This window comes from Tinamus guttatus, unplaced genomic scaffold, assembly GCF_059628265.1.
Source record: "Tinamus guttatus ecotype Peru unplaced genomic scaffold, ASM5962826v1 Tinamus_guttatus_pri_ptg000472l, whole genome shotgun sequence".
Taxonomy (NCBI): domain Eukaryota; kingdom Metazoa; phylum Chordata; class Aves; order Tinamiformes; family Tinamidae; genus Tinamus; species Tinamus guttatus.
The window spans coordinates 7,166,247-7,181,402 of record NW_028289006.1 but is presented as its reverse complement, the minus strand read 5'-3'; the positions used below and the strand labels follow the sequence as shown (position 1 = coordinate 7,181,402).

General features: G+C 39.1%; 1 protein-coding gene across 5 annotated transcripts in view; it reads right to left on the bottom strand.

Moving 5' to 3' along the window:
- ATP2B1 (ATPase plasma membrane Ca2+ transporting 1) overlaps window positions 1-15,156 on the bottom strand; it is a 61,687-nt gene that overhangs the window by 32,363 nt on the left and 14,168 nt on the right. For all 5 annotated transcript variants that reach the window (XM_088532912.1, XM_088532911.1, XM_088532914.1 and 2 more), the window contains exon 2: window positions 827-1,237. In XM_088532912.1, the coding sequence (XP_088389038.1) occupies window positions 827-1,031 (205 nt within the window). In that variant the 5' untranslated portion in view covers window positions 1,032-1,237. The remainder of the gene's footprint in view (window positions 1-826; window positions 1,238-15,156) is intronic.

Sequence of the window (15,156 nt, the reverse complement as noted above, 5' to 3'; positions counted from 1 at the left end):
CAAGTTGCACTAGTAACAGCTACATAAGCACTTAAATACTGAGACAATTTGCCAAAATTTTGATTTTGGATCTTCACAATTACTGGCAACAGCTTCACTTACTATTAAACTTGAGATATTAATGTTACATAACCACATACAAGAAGTATTTGTACAAGTCACTAACCATAGTTTAGATAGCGTGACATGAGTTAAATCTCTCTATATATAAAAATATATTTTGTGATAGCTTTGAGCTGGAGCAGAACAATGTAAAATTAACAGATTTTGAAGAAAAGTGCTGGAAGTTTGTGTGGCCAATTTGTCTACTTCTTACTGAAGACATACATTACCTCTTAGTGCTTAAAGCTGTATTTGAAACAGAAAGGTTAGAAAATAGACATCTTCAATTATAAGAACTGCTATATTAATAAGCCTTGCAAAAAACTATTAAAACTTTGTAGTCTATGATAGCACTATCTGAATTATGAACAGCAAGTCACATGAGCTCATCACAAGACTCATATTCTCACACTAAATTAAACACTGCCATGTTGCATTGCTACTTCAGATCTGAACCCCCACCCCATCAAAGAAGTTTCTTCCGAAATGTAACTTTGCCACTATTCCAAAATGGCACATGTAATTAGACCAGCTGGAAAACCTTGCTTATACGTTATGCATTGAACTATCATTCTGCCTTACAAGAGTAGGAAGCAGTATTTTATTATAATAATTAAATCACTTAAATAACTTTATAAACCTTATAACAGAAAAAAATTAGCTTGCTTGACTAAAGTTTTTGGAAATAAGAGTTTCTTCAACATCAGCCTGAAAATTGACTTACCTTCATTTGGGGAAGTTTTCAATCTTGAACAGATGCCATGTACATCTCCATAACATTCTTGGATTTTATGCAGTGCATCTGTAGCTCGAAGTTCCATAAGAGAACGGAGCTCTGAAAGAGTGACTCCAAAATCTCCATGATTAGCTTCTTTTACAGCATTTTTTACACCACTATATGCAACCGAGTTGTTTGCCATATCACCCATGATGCGTGCAGGTCTTTAGTGTAGAAAGTTTCCAGTAAGGAATAAGATTTCAACTTAAAATATTTCCAAAAGGAAAATAAATCCTTTGGGTATGAAGACAGTCAGGAGAGCAGACACATCACCCAAGTAAAAGACCCCTTCTGGAGAGGTATCTTTGATGTTGTCCCATGGCGAGTTCTGTTCCCAAGCCAAATGGCATGTACAGTCTAGGAAAATAAATAAATACACATTCAGTTACACATCAACTACACTGAAATATATTGTAAGTCAATCCTATGCTTTGTATTGAAGATACAGAACAAATTTCTGCTTAAGATAAGCTCTTCGTATTTCCTATAATAGTTTCAGTACACATTCGGCTGGCAGAGTGACAAGGTATGAAACTGATATTTGTAGTCTCAAAAGCCCCTACATTATCGTACTTCCTTAAATCATTAACTTCTTATAACAGCTGTTGCCTCCAAGTCTTAAATTTTGCTTGGGACATCCATATGGATCATCAGCAACAGGAAACCTTTAAGAGCATCAGGAAGCAAACCATCCCAAGGGAAACAGAGTTTGGAGCATTCAGCACCAATGGATGTCTTGTCGGGTATGAATACACTGAAGAAGACACAAGGGTTAACTTATCACCAAAGCACCAGGAAACCTTCATTTCAGACTTCCAACTAAGCAAGGTTTTGTGCATTCCCAAGAACTCAAAACTGTGTAAACCCCAAAAATAACAGTTTCAACACTAGGCTAACCCACACATCAAGTTCTTCCGTAGCACGCAGCGTGTATCTTGATGCAGACCGAAGCCTTCACGCACTTGCACAAGCCAACATCAGGGTTGTGCCCCCTGCAGTCCGTTTCATCACAAGTCAGGCCTCACACGTCACCCGCACGTTATTCTTTGAATAGAGCAAAACTTATTGCATGACACCGCCTTCCTTAGGAAGGAATTGGGCCTTCCACCTGAGTGCAAGAGCTCTGTAGCTCTGAGATTAGCATCTACCCACAGCTTTCTCAGCCTGAACAGGCACTTAACATTTAATTTACGTTCAGCAGCCATCTTGTATGAACACACCCATCTATCTATCAGTTAATAAACACTTCACATGTCTGGACATAGATCTGTTGTGTGCATGTCATGCCAGAGTGATCTGCAGATCAGCTTTACCAACATAACATGGCAGGATGAGCACAAAACGAGCACAAAAAAATCATACATGTTCCCCATAGCTGCCAGTCTCAGAGAACAACAAGTTGGCCACTTCCACATCAACAAGAACTTTCAGGGCCATATGACCATTTCCCTAGAACCGAGAAAACCAGGCTGCGTTAAAAAAACATATTCCAAAGATTACATGGATCTAATCGAGAAACAAGTGCCTAACAAAGAAAAGTCTATCAGCTATCTGACCCTGTCAGGTCACAGGGCTGTTTGGCTAAATCACTGTGTCTACAAAGAGATCTAGGTACAAGCTCTAACTACCACAACTTTAAAGATTGTTCCAGGAAAGTCTCAGACCTCAACTGGTCTCTTTTTGGAAGCAAGTCATTATTTATCTATCGTTTTAAGCACAGAGCTACAGTCCTGAGTTTGTGCTGAAGAATGTTGAAAGCCTCTGGAGGGACTGTCCCACCTGAGCTGTACAACCCTCTGCTCTGTCAAGAGCACTGTTTGTGCCTGTTTTCTAGTGAGATACAAGACACAAAGCAATAGTCATATGGGATGTTGAAAGTTTTATGCAGAACAGCAAAACAGTAACTAGCTAAAATATCAGTTTAAAACTCCATGACTTTCTCCACAGTAATTGAAAACAAACAAACAAAAACACACACACACAAAAAGCCCCACACGCCACAAAACCACAGTAACCTAGGAGAATTTATCAGCTGTCATCTGATCATGAGCTGTGGCACTATAAGCAGCAGCAGATCAGGCAAATTAAGTTGGTAGAGCTATGAAGACTTCGCAGCAGCTGCCAATGAGGCGGGAATAGACCAAGCAGAATGCCCCACAACTAAGCACATCAAGCTTACCTCAATTACCAATAATGCTGACTGGCCTTAAGGAAAGCTCAACCAAGCCTCCAACAGGAACTCTGCACTCCTAGTGCCCAAATATACCCAAACCTAAGAATAGACATGAAGTTAGTAAAAAGTACTGCTCTAGTTGCTGAAACGCTTTGAGACTTCCTACTGATAAGCCATGACAAAACTTGATATGACTTTCACGTACGAGTTACCACAAGAGTGGGATAACACTGCTTAATCAGTGGTTCATACTGTGACTCAGTAGTCCAGTGCCCAGCTATTAGTAATGCTTTATATGAAAGAGGTGTCAAATGTTCCGCAGTGGTGTCGTAACTCACAAACGTATCTCCTCCTTACAGTTCACAAATTCAGCAATGTTGCATCAATACAACAAAAGCAGTGTGGCTCTGCCAATCAGCTGTAAGTGTTGTAAGCTACCCTGGATGGATATCCACCTGAAAACTTCACAGGAACAGTGGAAAAACTTCAAGTATTGGGTAATGAGTAGTTTTGCTCCAAATCCTGCACACTTTTTATATGGAAATTGTATGTTTAACAAATCAGATCAGAAAGGATCTGCTCCAGCAGCCCATATTTACCTGACATTTCAACAAAAGCCTGTCAGCACAACGGTACAGGAGGGACTAATGTTAAACTAGTTTCTTTGCTGCTCCTTAGAGAGAAATTTCACTCCACACTTCTTTAAGCAATATCCTTAACTGTAGCTAATGTCAAACCTTGCAAAATTCATTTGTTTCCTGTTGCAGCAAGTTCCAACAGTCCACTTCTGTAAGAAGAAAGTGACAATGTATAATGAAATTAAAAGCAGTGAAATGTAACATCATAAAAGAAAGCATATTTTTAAGCCACATAAGATCTTACAGTAACTATATTTATCACTTCAACTAGGGCAAGATTTTAGGTTTGGATCAGTGTTCCTTTCTGAAGTCAGTTTTTCAACAGCAATTTGAGATAGGTTATTTGAATAACATGAACTCTATAGCATTATCAGTGGTGGCCACTCCAGTCTTTTCTAAATCCCTTTGCATCTAATTACTCACTAATTTTAAATAGTGGCACTTACAATTGTTCCTTAACATGGCTTAGTAGTTAAAAATAATTAATTCCTAACTTCTAGTCCACTAACATCCTAAATTTTAAATTCAGGTAACAGGTACTCTAACTGGAAGTCAGTCAGTAAACTCAAGTCCTGTTTTTTAAAAGTTTAATTCAAAGTATCCAGTTCAAAACAAGTGAGGTTAAGATGATTAAGACGGAGAAGTAGGTCTTATTAGGCACACCAACTTCTAGCTAATCCTATCCTTACAAATCACTGAAACTATCAGTAACTTTATTTAAAGCTATGAACTGTCACATTCACATGAATAAAAACCCATACTGTTGAGACACCTAATGGATACAGCACACATCCCACTAGGCAGAAGATTCAGATACTTGTGCAATTATCTCTGGAAAGACTCTGCTTTGACTTCAATAGTTTGAATGATACAACTGATGTAATTTGATCTTGGTGGCAGATGAAGAGTACTACATCCTAGACTCATTACCCAAATCAAGTTGACTTTTATCGCTAAGTAAGCGAGCTTTGTTACCAGCTGAAGATAGTAATTCAAAATTGTAATCCATGAAACAAGATTTAGATGTTTGCCAGTGTTAAAAAACCCAAAATCTCATGAGCCTTCATGCTCAGAAAAATAGCAAACTCAAAACAGAAACTTACATTGCATTACATGCAGTTTACATTATACTAAAGCATGAAAAGACTACAGACTTAAAACTCATTTTAGTGCCACTAGACCATATTGTGTTGACCTAGAAGCTATAGACATGTTTCTTGAAGTGTTCTTGTAACAGCACTCTAAATAGTTGTTGATTACAACAAAAGTCATGTTTCTCCTTTCCCTGAAAAATAGCTATGAATGAGACAGCCGTAAAAGCTAGACATGCTTCCAAAAGGACTTCTGAAATAACTCCTTGTAGGTAGAAGCATTTACTAAGAGTATTTTATTTGTAAGCAAGCTATGATATGTGTTCTACCATTTCAGAGCAGCGTGAAGTAAGAGCTTACCACATCAGCACACTGACAATCAAATGCAAGCAGGAAGGTTCACAAATGGCTGTTTACTATGGCACACGTGAACAGAATGAAGAACACCAACAGAACCCTTACCCAAGTCTTTCCTACTTACAAAATATCTAATTTGCATTTAATACTTGTTTCACAGAGGACACCACTCTACAGAAAATGTATTTTAATATTCAAAAAAATTAAATCTTAAGACACTCCAGCCAACTCACAAGCCTTCAAAAGTCAAAGCTCCAACAGTTACAAATACTGTGCAATTCAATTTAACTTATAGATCCACTTGAACTGTGTGTATTCAGATTTCAAGCACTGACTAGTACTCCTCTCTGCAAAGCATATGACCTTCAACACGCTAAAGCTGGTTGCTGTTATATAGGAGAAGACTCGCAAAGTGATTATCTCAGGAAAGCCTTTGTTTAAGCTAATTAGTTCAACGGAGATCAAACAGATCTACATACAAACAGGCTGCAGTGGCAAGAGCTGTTTCTGTATGTTTCAGTTTTCAATCCATCCTCATTTATTTTCACGTTTTAAAATAATATCTTCAAGACAGCCCGAAAAAAGCATCACATGACAAAGTGTGGTAACACTCCCACAGCGCACGTATCTTAGGGAAAGAACCAAAGCTGCCTGTAACATTACTGCTTGATAAGGAAAGTAATTTTAACTGAGAAATACACTTGAACCTAATGAAAAAAAAAGGTCTCCTGAAGTCTCCCACTCTGGAAAGTAAGTTTTATCTTACTTTTTAGAGACAGACCCTCATACCAGCGTAGAAGAGCACAAGATCTCATCTACTATTTCACAGCAGATACAAATGAACACTAACAAAATAGAAAGTTCACAGAGAGCAGAGTTCTCTGTGAGAACGAGAGGTCATTATCCTACATGTTAAAGGGTGCCCAGCTGAACAGCTCGGTGGGGCTGTATCATTTCAGCAGTTGTTGCTGAATCTCTTCTGAGAGCGCCTGGCTCATGAAGAGCCGCTGAGTGAACAGTTGAACGTAGCCTGAACAGCTAAGAGGGGAATGTTTAATCATAGAAGACGCTTAGAAACAGAAATACTTTTTGATTCATCATCATGAGTCTTAAATGTATCCCAGAAGTGTGGCATTGACTTTTTTTTTTTTTTTTTAATTAGAGTTTCTGGATTCTAAAAGGTAAACTAATAGAAGGTCACAAGTTTTGTTGAGTTTTAAAAGAGAAATTTGAATTCATTGTGAATTTTAATATTTTATGAGGCAGATGTGACTGAAATAAAAAATGGCTGTTATTCCAAGACTCTCCAGCTGGTATACACACTGCTGTTTACATTTACCAATCCTTATCTAAAGGACTGAAGACACTTAGCATGACTGCTGCTTTTGTAATAGCAACTTTAATGAATTGCAGTGTTTTCACTTTAAAACCCCAAACTATTCCCTACTGAAATGATGGCTAACAAATTAAGCAGCCTGAAGTTCATGCAGTAGTACAAATTAATGATGTTCTTGAGCGGGACTTCCACTCTCTTCCTATTTCACTTAGAGTAGGGAAGAAGTCTTAACATCAAGTTGTTTGGCAATTAGTAGAAACAATTCTGGATCAATTTACCACGCGTGGCCATCTGAGAGGTTCTCCTTTGCCTTAATGAGAGGTCATGCAAGACATGAAGAACACTCCCATCTCATGAAACAGTTCCTTCTGCAGTCTCTGCAGGGACCCAGCAAATAACCAAGCACTGCTTATATCATCAATCAACAGAGCAGGCCTCGTATTCCTGCGCATTTTCCAAGCCGTAGCATTTCCACACTCAGGAAGCAAAATCTCAGCCTGAAGTAACTGCTGAATTAAAGAGATAATTGAAAGAATAGAAAAGCTACTTTCTCAAAAGCTTAAACTAACCATGAGCTTTCTGAATTTCAGATATTTTGACTTTCATGTGAGAGAACTAAACAGAGGTCAGAAAAGACTGATGAAACAAGCAGTGCTGTACAGAAACACAGGAACACTCTCCAAGGAGCAAACTGTACGACATACTGGAGGGCCCTAGAGAATAAACCTCAGGCAATCAGCAGCTTGTCATTTAAAATATTATGTTTTAAATTTAAAATATTAATATTTTAAATATTAGGCTTTTATAGCTTCATACTTCACACTGTAAGGCTGAATTGTCTACAAGGCCAATACTTCTTTCCCAGTGATAATCCTTCAAGTTACCAATACACACAGAAGAGTCAAGTGTTTACTAAATGTTTTCCTGAAACAGAAGTTAATCATTTTAAATAATCATTAATAGAGCAATGCCTTGACAGGTTTACTACAATCTACAGTTCTGACCAATATTCAGAAGTTTTTTCTGTTTCTGCCACAGGCCTTGAAGCTTCCTTCTCAGCATATTCTTTTACTAATATCATCTACTGTTTATTCTGCAACAGCATTGAACAATTTACGGTCAAATGTGGCCTTTTTTGTTGGACTATTTATAATACTAAGTAATTCCAAGTTAAGACTATAATCCCAGAAAGAAATGTAAACTTACAGACAGAACTATCTCATTACACATTACTTCTAACATCTTCAGGTGCCAATGATGTATTTACTAAGTGTGCCGTGCTTCTCTAATAACTTGAGATGAATGAAGCTGCCAAAATTTGGACTAAGGCAGCTAATGACTGAAGCCAAGCCTTGGATACCACAAAATTCGATTTACTGCTGTTGTAAAACGGGGAGGGCGAGTGTTCACCTAAAGCACATTCGTTGCATCTTAAAAAACAAATGGTTGGGGATTTTATTAAGTTCTCTTGGTCTTGCAAATTTTAGCCTAAAAATATCTGTTCAGGATAATTATGCTAAAATACGTTCTGTTGCTCTGTCGTGTTAGTAACTTAGGGTACAGCCCTAAAACTAGATGTTCTTTGTACAGAAGAGTTTAGACACACCACATAACACACCAGTTTAAGAGCCTTCAACTTGAGATTTTTAAAAAGTCTCTGGAAATCCAGCAACACAGTTTATCTAGTTTTAGATGTTTAGATACAAAGAACAGTACAGTTCTTTGTATAGTCTTGCAGTGCCAAGTAACTCACATTAAGTCCATGAACAAATTACCATACCTTTCTCATCAGTACTTATCAAAACTTTGTTTTGTAGTTTTAACCCCTATTAAGTTGAATGAGTTATGGTAGGCTATTACATGCTCCTAAAGTAATCCATCATTTGACTAGAGCTCGCTTGAGTTCCCAAATTACAAGACGCACTGTAGCCACTAAACCTGTCACGTCTGTGTTAAACGAGGCATGTCCGAGTTCCCGAGGTTGCTACGGAGGGCCAGGTTTCAAGAAAAGAAAGAGTAAGAAGGAAGTTGTGCCAAGTTTCACCCAGCAGAGCTGTAACTGGATTTCTGGACTTTATTTACTAGTTGCATTTAAAACCTACTGCATGTCCGTTAGAAATATGTCCAGCAGATCAATTCTAACAATACTTATGACACATCAGAGCAAAGAACAGCTGACTTTCTCATAAAAGTGGTTCCTTGAAGATTGCATGTTTTGCTGATAGGTTTCTTACCTTCTTTTACAAACCTTCTAATTTTTTTTTTGCGCCCTGTTTAATCCTGCTTCCAATAAATTCTAATCTGAGAACACTTAAGAAAATCTCTATTAAGTATTTTCACTTGCATCTTTCAATTTCCACAACAATGAACATGCATATCCTTGCAATTCTTTTGGTTTTAGCTTAGGCACAAAGAAATTTTCACTAATATGACTTGCTGTCCCCCAAGAAGGAAAGGGAAGAAAATAATTGCTCCAAGTCAACTTCAAAGGTTCTGAATACCAGAAAAGATCCTAGTTTTAGAGCATGCTATGCCCATTTAAGTTACAGTATGTTCAACTTAAATTGCATGTAACACTTCTGGCTAGAAAAAGACACTTATCTCAGCCCCCTCTTCTGCTATAAAGATTTTTTACATCAATATCCATTAAGTGAAGGTGCATGCTTTTGATTGTAACCACACTTGGCGCTATTAAAGAACTGCCAAAAGCTCTTTAGAGTTAAAAGCTGAAAAAGAGTTAAAGATTCTGACTTTAAGGGCAGAAATTTTCTACTCAAGTCCTTCTGCTTCCAAGAAACAAAGTGAAATTTTAAATTAGTCCTAAGAACACTAGGAATACTTATGCCTGATGAGATTAAATCTAGTTACTTCTGTAGATACTTTTTGTATGACAGTGAGGTCTGTCTATTAAAGTACTTGCTTTGTGTTTTAAAGAAACATCATTAAGAAATATTCTATATGCTAATTAGTAGAAAGTAGAAACACAAGAGTAGCCAGTTGTGTGTGTCCAATCATCCATTTGGCCCAACAAGTTTAAGAGTGAGTGACACTAGAGTCCCTAAGTATCTAGCAGAAGATAGTCTTCCAAACCATGCTCCCTGCTGCAAGCAGCAGTTTGTACCCAAAACAACATGTAGGGTCATGAATCTCAACAAAACATGAGGCTGTGCAGAATATTTCTGTCCTTTTGGGGCCCAAGCTTGAGAAGCTTTCCTCTTGTCCCATAACACACCTGTTTAAAAGCCTTCAACTTGAGATTTTTAAAACAAAAATCCAGCAACACGGTTTATCTTTATAGTCCAGCTCTCAAAATCTTGCTTCTTGAAATATTTATGACTTGAAAGTCATAGCAGCTTCCCTTGTGTGCTGTATTAATCCTTTCCTGACAGAAATGGCCAGTATGCACAGCATAAAGCAAGTTGTTCTCAGAGAGCTCTTCCAAGCAACCATTACATTTGCCATGCTCGGTTCCTGCGCCGCAAAAAAACTTCTTCAGGATTATCAGGAACTCATGAGAACTGCTTCCACTCATTTGTTGGAGTGTTTTTATTTTATTTTTAAATGTTAAGTCTGATTATTTGAACTTGAGAATCCACTTTATGCCTTTGCAAGAAACTAAAAGATTTTTTTTCCCCTGAAGCACCTTTATTAAGAATACACCAAGAAACTCTTTAGTTATTTTGATGAATCTTAAGCACCTAGCTTACTAATCAATTCTAGCAGACTTCTTCCTTTTGGCATAGTTTAAGAAATACCTGCAAGTGAGCCTTGCAGTATTCATCTGTTATGTTATGTCATTTGGTAAGGCTAAATTATGCCTTATCCTTTGGAGAGATTTCCACTTTCAAATGTAGTCTTTCACCATAACCATGTTTTAGTCTGTCTAGAGTCCAACTCCCTATTAAAGGCTAAGATTCTGTGGTGCCTGCAGTATTACACCTCATCAGGCACTCCTTTTAAGAAACCTTCTCAGTTCTGCAAGCTTTTTGTCCTTTCCACGCTTGTTAATGCCATTAAGTCTAGCTGCAATATAACTAGTAGTATCTGCACATAGCATGAGGTTGTTGGTAGTTAACTCAGCAATTGCTGGCACACCACTCGGCACAGAGGCTGTAAATGCTTCCCACGGCAGATTTTATTCCTCAGCCACAGATACACAGTGTGTAAGCACCATTAAGTGCTGCAATAGGATGCACAGGCTAAGCTGAGACACCCACAATAGCACTGCATCAGGGCAAGCAAGGCAAGCAGCACACCTGCAGCCTGTCACCATCCTCAGGTAACTGTCCTGCAATATCTAGCCCTAAAACTCTCACCCATTTTGATTCTGAAATAACTGCCCTCTACACTAGTAACATCACAACCTTATCTTCTGCCGGCCTTACGCCTACCGCTTCTCCCTTTGCAGCAGACAAGTTACCTGCATTACCAGGCATCAAGATTAATGAAGAAGCAGCAGATTAAGGGAATGGCTGCTCCCACAACAGTCATGCAGACTGACCACTTTGGAATACAACTTCATGTACTCCTTTGTCATCTTCTTTCCGAGCACCTCAGTCACTTAGAGAAGCAATGTTTTGCTTTGAATTCCATCCCTAATAGGGCATTCAGAGGTCCAAGGTCTTCCTTTCAAAATCTTTCTCTACTGTTATTCTCCTCTCCCCAAACCAGGGACACCACTTAGATAATCTTTAAGAACAGACAGTTCTTCTTATCTCATCCTGGATGCCGTCTCTAAGCACGTGGAAGAAAATAAAGTCATCAGGAGTAGCCACCATAGATTCACTCAGGGGAAATTATGCCTAACCAATCTGAGAGCCTTTTATGATGCCAGGAGACTGGCAGGGTATGTGAGGGGAAAGCAGTGGATGTTATCTACCTTGATTTCAGCAAGGTTTTCAACACTGCCTTCCATAGCATCCTCATAGGTAAGGTCAGGAAGCATGGGATAGATGAGTAAATAGTGAGGTGCATGGAGAACTAGCTGAATGGCAGCTTAGAAGGTTGTGATCAGCAGCACAGAGTGTAGATGGACACCTGTAGCTAGTGGTATTCCCCAGGGGTCCCCAATACTGTGTCAAATCCTGTTCAACTTACGACTTGGATGAAGGGACAGAGCGCACCCCCAGCAATTTTCCCATGATACAAAACTGGAAGGAGCGGCTGATACACCAGAACACTGTACTGCCCTTCACAGACCCTGGACAAGCTGGAAAGTTGGGTGGAGAGGAACTTCGTGCAGCTCAAACAAAGGGAAGTGCAGAGTCCTGCATGTAGGGATGAATAACCCCAGGCACCAGTACAGGCTGCTGGAAAGTAGCTCTGTGGAAGACCTGGAGTCTTGAGAGGACAAGTTGGCCATGAGCCAGCAATGTGACCTTGTGGCCAAGAAGGCCAATGGGATCCTGGCCTGCATTAGGAATAATGTTGCCAGCAGGTCGTGGGAGGTGATCCGCCCCTCCCACTGAGCCCTGGTGAGGCCACATCTGGAGTGCTGTGTCCAGTTCTGGGCTCACCAGCACAAGAGGGGCACGGAGCTAGTGAAGAGAGTCCAGCAAAGGACTATGAAGATTAGGTGATTGAAGCATCTCCCTTATGAGGAGAGGCTGATGGAGCTTGGTCTTTCTAGCCTGGAGGAAGGACTGAGATAGAATCTTGTCAGTATACACAAATATCTTAAGGAAGAGAGTCAAAAGGATGGGTCCAGACTCTTTTCAGTAGTAGCCAACAACAGCACACAAGCAACCAACCAGAACTGCTCTGCTTTAGTTGTGTATCTGAATGAGGAAAAACTTTTACTATGAGGGTGAGAAAGAGGTTATAGTTTTCTTCTCCAGAGACAATCAAAATCCACCTGGCCATGATCTTGTGCAAGACACTATGTGATCCTGCTTGAGCCAGGGGTCTGGACTACATTGTCTCCATAGATTCTACCCAGCCTTACCCATTCTGTGCTCTATTGTGGTGGATCTGGAGACCTAAAAAAGTACCATATAGATTTCTATGCCACCACCCTCACACTTGATTGTGATCCCAGTCAGGTATTAGAGTTCTGTATTGTGTTAGTTTGGGTTAGTTTTAGACCTGATGTAGACAGCAGTCATTCAAAAACCATTCACTCACAGGAACAAAATAAAAACAAAAGATGTAAATGTCAGGGCTTCTGGCTGAAGTTATCACAACAGAACCCCCCAAATGATTCTTCTTGGAAAAGCCTAAATATGGCTTCTAAAAATAAATAATCTTTTTTTTAGCATAAGAGCTGTACTGATAAGCCAAATTTTAAGTGATAAAGCAAGATAACCATCTACAAAGCATTCTCATGAGAACCAGTAACCAATATATTCAGCTACAGTTGAGAGCACCTTTGTCACAGAAATGTTTTGTTGATGCTACCTTTAAGATACCATTAGTCTTCCTTCCAGAAAAAGTCACTTCTTCCTCTGTTACTTCAAGTAAAGTAATATGTGGACAAACAAGTCATATGATACACACTGTCAATGTGACCAGAGACCATTTGAGCTGAACAACCAACTCGGACTGTCAAACTACAGCTCAGATTTAGTCATCTTTGTTCACTTCTCAGTTTTGATAGACTATCTAGCAACTATTGCACAAAACTTATATTTACTAACAATTTCAGCTTTATTTCAGCTTTATTTCTAAAGTCTCCAAGTGTATAAATCTGTATATGCAGTAATTTTTCTGAAATCAACTTCATGCTCAACTATTTTGCTTGAAAAAAGGTGACTGGAAAGAGACTGTAAGCAGAGCAGCCTCCTATGATAATATTTAGAGATTTACTCAGTAACAGAGATACCTGCCCCATTTTCCTGTAAAAAACAATATCTAAACTGTTTATCCTCATCAATGGTGACTAAAACTAACACAATCCTTTAGTTGTGTTTCCACCATAAGCAGCAAGAATCCAGGGGAGAACATGAACTGGGTGTCCATTTAGGAAGACCACTTTGCCTTGAAAAGCTTCTTCGCCACCAGTCAAGTGGTGCTGACAACTGGGTAATCTGTTTTCCTTGCTCACTTGTCCAGATGAAGCATAGGGCTGTCAAAAATGCCACAGAACAGCAAGCACTCGTACACCAAGCGCATAAGTACCATTGCCATAGTGAAGTATTAGTTTCACATTAAGGCAGCCTGTGAATCCCTAGCAAAGATTCCTAGTGACAAGTTTAGTAAGGGCAATATTCCTCTTACCAAGAGGCATCTGACTTGGGAGCCTGTTGTGATTAGTTCAGCTGAAACTTCCTCTAACAGCCATAGGTCTAATCTACCCATGTAGACTACAGATCAGCACCAACTCAACTAAGCCAGATCTGAATTACTTCCCATGAGTATTTATTTTACAGTGGAACATATTCCCTTTTTCTTTCCTTTTTAATTGCATACAGTACCTCTAAAGAAAGGAATGGAGAAGGACAGGAGCCTCCATTCATGCGAAGCACTTCAAGCAGAAACTCGGAGACCAGTCCAGAAATTATGAAGCTAAATTGCATTTTAATCTATCCCTGATGTGTTGCAAGTTTTCCTTAAGTCAAGGCAGCATACGGGTAAAGCAAAATAGAGAAGCCTAGAGTTTCCTCTATTCTGAGGTTAGTGAAACTCAGGGATATGACCGTTTCCCCTTGGAATAAAGGGAATGAGAAGAACAGTATCATGAATCCAGAGTGGCAGTATCATGAAACAAAAGGAGTTCCTGGTAATCCATGTAGCTGGTGTCTCTGTCTCTCCAGAGCTCAGTTTTGGACAATATATTGGAAGCTCCTCACTGCTTCTTGGGACTCCATTAAGGCCCCTAGGTCGGTTCTTCCTTCCAGGGCACCGCTGGCTTCTCGGCGCTTCCGAGGGATTCTTTTGCTTGCAGGACACAGGTCTGTCTCGCTCCATTCCTGGCGGAGCGGACAGAAAACAGTGTGGCTGCTTCTCAGCCTCTACGATTTTTCTCCAAGCAGCTGATTATTTCAGTCTCCCTGACAGCAACTTTTTCATGAAGTCATCAAGAAAACCATATGAATAAGCCTGTTTAGTTTGACTTTAGTTCCAACATTTGGAAGTATTACTTTTTGGGAGAAGGGAAAAGTTTTTTTTGAAAATATGATTTATACTGAGATCAGGAACATATTTCATATGTTTAACATGTTTATAGGAACAGCAACATAGTTTATAATGTTTCTGTTACATCTTCTGAACATTTATGTATAAGGTTTGTATTTTGCACCTGTAACCTTTATAACAGCAGCTACTATCAAACATTGTATTTTTCTAGACTACTAACAGCAAGATTATTCTCAGGATGCTACAGACGATGGCTACAGGTGGCCGACTGTAGCAGGTTCATCTGTTCCTACTGGGAACTACTACTTTAAACAAAACCACATGACTGAGAGGGAAGGGTGGGAAATCTTGTTTTTTCAGTTTTCAGTATTTGAACAGTTTAGAGCAATCTCCAAGCAAAAGGACTTGGCAATATAACAAAACAGTAGTATACGTTCAGCATACAGAATCAGAATGTAAATGAACATACCGTAATTTTAGTTATACATCTGTGTCAAAACTAGAATCTATTTGATATACCTTGCCTATGCATACAATTAAGATTGATCAGCTTTTAACATAGTTCTTCCTTAAAATTCCAAAATTAGAAACTTACTCAAATGTTACCT